This window comes from Cyprinodon variegatus, unplaced genomic scaffold (genome assembly GCF_000732505.1).
Source record: "Cyprinodon variegatus isolate N-32 unplaced genomic scaffold, C_variegatus-1.0 Scaffold724, whole genome shotgun sequence".
Lineage (NCBI taxonomy): Eukaryota > Metazoa > Chordata > Actinopteri > Cyprinodontiformes > Cyprinodontidae > Cyprinodon > Cyprinodon variegatus.
In genome coordinates, this window is record NW_015151177.1 from 242,689 (window position 1) to 250,427 (window position 7,739).

General features: G+C 36.6%; 1 protein-coding gene across 1 annotated transcript in view; it reads left to right on the forward strand.

Moving 5' to 3' along the window:
• LOC107097788 (mothers against decapentaplegic homolog 3) overlaps positions 1–2,374 on the forward strand; it is a 30,628-nt gene extending 28,254 nt beyond the window's left edge. The window contains exon 8 of the mRNA XM_015395078.1: positions 1,583–2,374. Coding sequence (XP_015250564.1) covers positions 1,583–1,706 — 124 coding nt within the window. The 3' untranslated portion in view covers positions 1,707–2,374. The remainder of the gene's footprint in view (positions 1–1,582) is intronic.
• The last annotated feature ends 5,365 nt before the right edge of the window (positions 2,375–7,739 follow it).

Below are 7,739 nucleotides of genomic sequence, written 5' to 3' on the forward strand. Positions count from 1 at the left end.
TAAAATGCAATATAAAATACAGCAACTGCCTGAAACTCCCTGTAAATCTATTGCTGTGTGTGATACTAATAAAGATATAAATGAGTGGATTTGGATGATAGATCAGTGTCATTCATCAAGTATGGAATCCAGCTAATTAATCAGTAACAGAGCTAACCTGTGTGACTAATATAGCTGAAGCTAGTCTGTGATTCAGTATTAAATCACACACCAGCTATAAAATCTTGTTTCAGTTTATACAAACACACTTATTATTATTCATGTATTTGGGGAATTAAGATCTCATTCATCTTAGACAACTATAAAAATCCAAAAACAGGACTGCATCGGCCAATACCCGCATGATTTTAGGTGTTTTAAAATAAAGTTTGCTTTTGAAATCCTGTCAGAAACTAATGGGTTGGTGCAGTTTTCTCAAATGCAACTTCTGAAAATCCTCCATAAATCCATCTAGCTATTATAACTCTTTGTTCTTAATCCTCCTGATTGGTAACCTAATGAAAAGGTTTGCATAGGGACTTGTTTTTAGGGTTGCTAAAGTGACTTAAATATGTTGAATTTGCTGTCATATTTTTTTCCAGATGCTTGATAAGAAAAGAGATGTAAATTTGAATAAAATAAATAAGGATTTTTCCATTCTATTTAATCGTTTTCCTTTTCCTACCCTGCACTATTAATGCCGAATTACCTCAATACTTTTATACTTTTTTCTAATTAAATGCAATACTTTATAACTTGCCACACCACATTCTGATTTCGACATTTTATTTATAAAATTGTTGCTTACTAAAAAATAACTATTTTACTATTTGCTTAGTCTGTCCACTACTTTAAATGTAGTTAGATATGAATTGGATATGTGCCTCTAAAAGCGGCTGTAAAATAGAAAACATAGCTACTTTCAGGGGTTTCTCCAAACCTGAGGAAGGAATTTATACCTAGAAAGATGTTTAAATTTTCTATTTACTTCCTGTTTGAAATTCCAAAAAGGTTACAAAACAATCCCCTGGACATCTTCAAACTTGGAAACAAAGTCCAGTGGATTGTTTTTTTTTATATATACTTTTTTTGGAATGACTATGACCTGGATGAATGAGAATCTTCACCAGCAAATTCTTGTTTGATAGTTATAGATTTTTAAAGTGTTAATCTAATTTCTATTGCTTAAAAAGCGGTAGTCACATACAACTTTAAAGCTCTGCAGAGCCATTTTTAATTTTGTGTCATGTGAGTATTGATAGAGCATACTTACAAAGAATACTTTACAGCACAGTTTTATTTAATGTCAGGAGTTATATAAAAACAGTAGAGGCAAATCTTGGGATTTATACATGTGAATTGGAAGAGGAAAATGTGAAGTTGTCCTGGTCTCCAGTGGTGTTCAGGCCTGCAGAGGAGGGGTTGCAGAGGTGGCAGCTCATCCAAGAACCACCACTGATCCAGCCTGGTTACTTTGGGACTATGTGGTCATTCACTGGGACAAATCACTCAGCTCTTATGGCACTGTGCAGGATTTTATTTCTGAAACCTGACTTGTCTCCAATCTTAACATCAGTCTGTGCTCTCCTCATGTGTCCTACAGGCGACAGACGGTGACCAGCACCCCCTGCTGGATCGAGCTGCACCTGAACGGCCCGCTGCAGTGGCTCGATAAGGTGCTGACACAGATGGGTTCTCCCACCATTCGATGTTCCAGCGTCTCTTAGGGCCCTTCCCGTTCCACACATTTCTCTCTCTCTCTACAACCCTCCAAATGTTGCATCGCATTTAGTACAGAAAGATGATGAGCCCCCACTTTCTTTCAGCCACTTCTCCCCCACCCCAACACCTGCTGTCAGAAGCACTTTGTAGACACTTTGTGGCAAAAAGGGGACGAAGTGCATTAACGTCGTACCACATTAGTAGGATCTCAACCTGTTGTTTGGCATCGAACCAGAAACTTTACAGTTTTTCTTTCTTTCTTGATTGAAATTTGCTTTTCATATTTTTGTAGACATTTGGAATTGAACAGTGGATTTGATAAATTATTTTCTATGTAATTATTATGTCCGAAATAGAGAAAAACATGTAAGATCGTTTTAAAGTGTATTTCATGTCTTGTTTTGGGGCATTTCACAGATGTTGAAGACGTCTATAGCTGTTTAAGCAATTGAAAGCAGACTGAAAGCAATTTATTTGATAACATCTGCAATGACTGTCTGCAGGACGTTACTGCAGAGAGGGTAGGAATATCTGTTATGGTTGTATGCTTTTGTATTTTAAATGCAATTATCATTCTGGTTAAAGAGACAAACAGATCAATGTAAGGCTGTGTTTTAGTGATAGTAAGAGCGTGAAATGTAAAAAAAAAAAGAAAAAAAAAGCTGAAAACGAATAAGATTTACATCACTGATAAAATGTCAGAATATCAACAAATGAGTCTGATTCTGAAGGATTCCCAAAGAGAAAGAAAAAAAAACAATTAAAACTCATATGACAAGAGCACTGAGAGACATAGGATCTCCTTAAAGTTCACCAGGAGGAAACAAAATGCACTCTTGTTAATTCCAGTGTGTAAATATAACCGAAGCACATTTGATAACAGTTCTCTGCTGGGATTGCATTAACTTCAGGAAGCTCCACTTTGCTGAGCATGTCTGCAGCATTTTGGGTTGTACATATTCTCAAAACTGAACTTGAAAACATCTCACAGGCTTTAGTACTTTTCACACTTTTCAATGACATAGGGCACACTCATAAGTGTGACGTGAATACTCTGCAAAAAGCTTTGATGTGTTCAGAGGGCAGGAAAAGACTTCTGCTTTGTTAACAGTTTAACTTTGGTCTTATTTTTAGAAATGCTCTCTTCCTGCTCTCTCAGGACTTGAGAAGAACAAAAACATCTAAATGATAAACGATTGATAGAGAAGTTAAGCAGTTTGGGCAAATTTTTGTGGAGGAAGATTATCCCAAGTCCAGTTTTTTCATCAGAGGACAAGAAACACTGCAGGGTGGTCTGGGTTTGTGTTTTTATAACATGTGAATATGAGACCGTTTTGTTTTCAGCAGTTTTTTTATAAAGGGAAACATGTAGTTCGACCGCAGCATGTAAATAACAGTAGTGTCTTAATTTTTTTTATATTGCTTTCAGGACTATGTACATATACAACATAAACGTGTTGAATTGTGATCATTAACCTTCATAATGTTGATGGCTTTAGAAACAAAACAAAGAATGGAAATAATAAAATGTTGATTAGAGCTGTTGCTAAATGAGAAAAGTACAGCTGTAGCTTTGATCCATTTTCTTTCAACGCCCACTCATGTGGAAGTGGATCGACTTCCTTCTGGTTCTATAACACTAGACAAAGACTCAGTGGGCGTGCATGAACAACTTCTTTTCTTTATTTACCTGAACCCAGCTGTTGATGATAATACAAGCACGTTGGTGCTAATCTGCAACATCACGTCTCAAAGAAGTACGGATCAAAAAAAATAAAATAAAAATGCTATGAAATATTACATTACATTTACGCAGGCCGATCCTAAACGTTCTTTTTAAAACGTGTAAACTTTAAAGTCTTGGGTTGTTTCAGAAACAGTAGCATCTACCAGTCTGAGACAAACCGGCTCTCTGTAGAGCTTCTAGTGTCCTTGAACGCAGCAGTCCTGATTCTGTTGGGATCTTTAAACCCTTGTGGTTGATGTAATTACCCTGATGGGGATGTTTTCAAAGCTATTTTGTCATTTTTTATACACTTTGCAGGTTATAGCTGTTGTGTTTGTTTCTTCCAATTTAAAGTTTCATATGTAACCATTAGTTACCATTTATGATCCTCATCTCTGATTTGGTCTTTTTTAGATTTCATTGTATAAATTTTTCCTTCCTATTTTCCTGTGCTTAATAAGTAGATGCGATGCTTTGTATGTTTGTGTATTTCTGTTGATCTACAAATAAAATCTAAAACCTGAGTTGAAACTGAAAAGGGGTAAAGCAGTATTTGTTTTTTAGTGTGTTTCTATTGAAGGATTTTTAAATTTAATTTAATGTAATAATTCAGAGCCACTGACTAGATCTTATGCCTATATTTCTGCTGTTTAATAACGGAGAGTTTTAGATTCTGTCTTTGTTTATAAAGGCAGAGTTCAGCAATTTATGACCACTTATCAAGCACATAATAAACTGGCCTTCACACCCACCAAATACAGCAACACCAGACATCAGCATCGTTACAGGATTTAGAGCATCTTACTTCAGGTTCAAATCCTGCTGGTTCACCTCTCCATCTCTTTCTACATAAAAATGATATATATCCTGTTTTAACTTGTCATTTTTAAGGATATTAACTACTTCCTAGCAATAGAAAAGGATAAGAAGAAAGTAAACTAGTGATTAAACTAGTAAACTAGTGTTAAGGAAAAATCGTGGAGCCACCATAAACAACAGAAAACATAGTAGTGCAAGTAGTGCAAAATAGGCACATCTGTTCAAAATGAAACACAAGTGGCACAAATGAAACATGAAGCTGCTGACATGGACAGGCCAAACGTCTTCTTGGGAAAGATGTAATGGTCTGATGTGACAGAGTTTGGGCTCTTTGGTTTCAGTTAAGGCTGAAATAATCAGATTAATATAATATTGATATAATTGTCAACTAGTTTAGTAATTTATTAATCATAAACTCACATATAGAGACTCTAGAACATGTCATTAGCTATTAGATCAACTCACAGTGCAGTAATTACAGCAAAATTGTAAAAAAAAAAAAAAAAAAAAAAAAGTTTTAAGATGAAAAACCTTTTTCGTCTGTTAATATGCTCTCTCCAGAACACCTCCAGTGGTTTAGTTTTAGCTTTATTTAGTTGTAATTCTTCTTTAAAGAACATTTGGCTTTGTGATTACATAAGAAAATGATTAATCAATTAGAAAAACAATCGTTAGTTGCAGGCCTAGTTTCAATGACTAGAGGTGTGTTTAGAAGGGTTAAAGAGAGGCTTTAAAATTAAAAGCTTATAACCTGTTAAGCATGGTGATGGCAGCATCATGCTGTGGAATAGTTTTACCATCTGTGTTACTGTAGAAGGAGGGCAGAGCTTCCTCTTAATATTTCAACTAAACTTAAAATTATCAATATTGGACAACTCAAAGCCCATGAAACTGGTTTTAGAAAGAATAAAGTTGAAGTAGTACTGAGGGTCTGTTATTGCTTAGCCAAAGTACAACCTTCAGCTTTACTGACAGTTTTTGGATTGTTAAACGTCTGGGCTGGCCAATTTAGCCTCATTTTTGTCTTAAACTGGTCAAATTTAGCTAATTCTTTTATCTGGATTTTTGAAAGAGGTCAAAGTTTCAGACAGACCTATGCAGAAAGCTGATTTATGGCTACTAAAAGCTTCTAGTATCCCTGCAACTTTGTCATTTATCCAAATGTTAGTGGCAGTGCTCTGTTTGTATTTGCCTAAGCCCGTCTGCAATGAAGAAAATCACTTTATTTAAACTTAAAGACTTGAAAATTGAAATTTAAATAAGTTGCTTATGTTTTTTTTTTTTACTCATTGCATTTTTAAGCTGTGTAATGACAGTACCATCAAAATTTGAAGCTTTAAATAATTCATAAGATTCCAAAGTAAAACTGTTATTTTTGCTCCAAAAAACTGTTCATGTAAACATCTGACAATGATCTCTTGCTATGGTACAGTGCGGTTAATAATTTAGTCCCCAGGAACAAAAACAGTAATTACAGACCCACAGCAGACACTATGGTTTATTATGTCTGTAGAGCTAGCCAGTTCAATGCATATGTATCTTCTGTAGAAAAAAAAAAAGGCTGACTTGGTGTCAGACATGAAGGCAGGCTTTGTTGTGATGCCCTTCAGGTATAGACAGTGAAGTATGCTGCTAGACGTGGTTTAAACCACTTCACCAGTCACAGTTTGATTGCATGAGAAATTCAAATAACAGGGAGAGATTATTTTAGACATATGAATTCCTTAAAAAAAAACATCTGATCATGCTGTCTCCATGAGTCCAAACATTGACAGATTTGTTCTCCCCCTCCTCTATAAATGGACATACAGAAGCCCTCCCATGCCCCATGTTTTAAATTAGGTATGGTGCTTTTTTCTTTTACTGCTCCTGTTTTGTGTCCTCCCTATTATCCTAGAAATGTTTATTGTGTTTGTCTGAAATGATTCACAGTCCTGTGCATATTTTAATAATAGCAAACTACCCAGTAATTTGTTTCCCTTTAAATAAAACAAATAGCAGATAAAAGTAAATTGACAACTGTGATACTAACCAGGGATTAACTGTAATAAAAAGGACTTGTAGTGTGTTTAAGGTGTCGAAAAAAAACAGATTTTCATTTACATGACATCTTGTCATGATTCTGTACTTTTTGGTTCTGTTCAAGTTTTCTTTTTTGAGTTTTAAGTTATACTTTGATTCATGCCGTTTTCTAGTTTACTTCTTTCATTTCCACTTTTTGTTATTCTAGTTATTTTTTATTGTATTGGAGTTCTTAGATATTGTTTGCCCTCTGCTGCCCTCTTGTGTTAGTCTCTTTTCCCCTAGCTCCCTTCTAGGCTCCTCTGTCCACACCTGCTCCATATCTGCTAATTAGCCTGCTCTTTGTTCAGTCTCCCATTTATACACCTCATGTTCAGTCACTGTTTGCTGGTTCCTTGCTGTTGTTAAGTGCTTCCTCATCTTTGGCTCCCATGTGACCGTTTATATTTGCTGCATGGCTCCAAAGTTTAAAAAAGTTCAAATGGCCGACAGTCTGTAGCAAACAGGCTGGTTGGACAAACTCCACTGTTACTCCACTGTTATTGGAGCTAAAATAATCATGTGGCCTGGAGAAACGGCGAGGGGAAACAACACCATTGGGACCTCCAGGGAGGCGTCTTGTTATATCCAAGCTGCCTGGTGCCGGTAATATTATTAGTTCATCGGGATGCTTCTAACTTGTGGTTAAATTGCATTTTCAGTTTCCACTTTTATACTAGATTCGGCGTTTTCATTCTCATTAGGTCATAAAAGGATTTAACTTTTAGTTTCTAAATACTCACTAGCCTTACTGATTCCTTTAACTCTATTGAAATAGAATATATTTAACCTTTCTTTGTCCAACAATAGGGATGTTCAGATGTGTCCGAAGCAAAGCAACTAAAAAAGAAAACATATCAGCAAAGGAAACATTGTGCTGATCCTGAGCTCAAAAGAATCAGCACCTCCAAATCCGAGGCCACGATTCTCCACGGGGAAAGATGGACTCCCCTCTTCAGGTTGGTGGAGAGTCCTTGTCTCAAGTGGAGGAGTTCAGGAGTGAAGGATGGATGGAGCATGAGATCAATAGACAGATCGGTGCAGCGTCGCCAGTGATGCGATCTCTATATCGGACTGTTGTGGTGAAGAGGGAGCTGAGTCGGTGGGCAAAGCTCTCGATTTACCGATCTTTAATGAGTTTACTTTGCAGGGTGGCTGGGCGCACCCTTTGAGATCAGAAGAGGAGCTCAGTTACCCATGAGTTGGAGTAGAGTCGTTGCTCCTCCATGTGGAAAGGAGCCAGCTGAGGTGGCTCCTTGTGTGGGATCAGGAAGTCTGAGCATCTCTGCTTAGACTGCTACCTAAATGAATCGACCCCGGATAAGCGAGACAAAATGGATGGATGGATGGATGGATGGATGGATGGATGGATGGATGGATGGATGGATGGATGGATTGAACATTGATTAGTTATGAAAACAATATCATAATA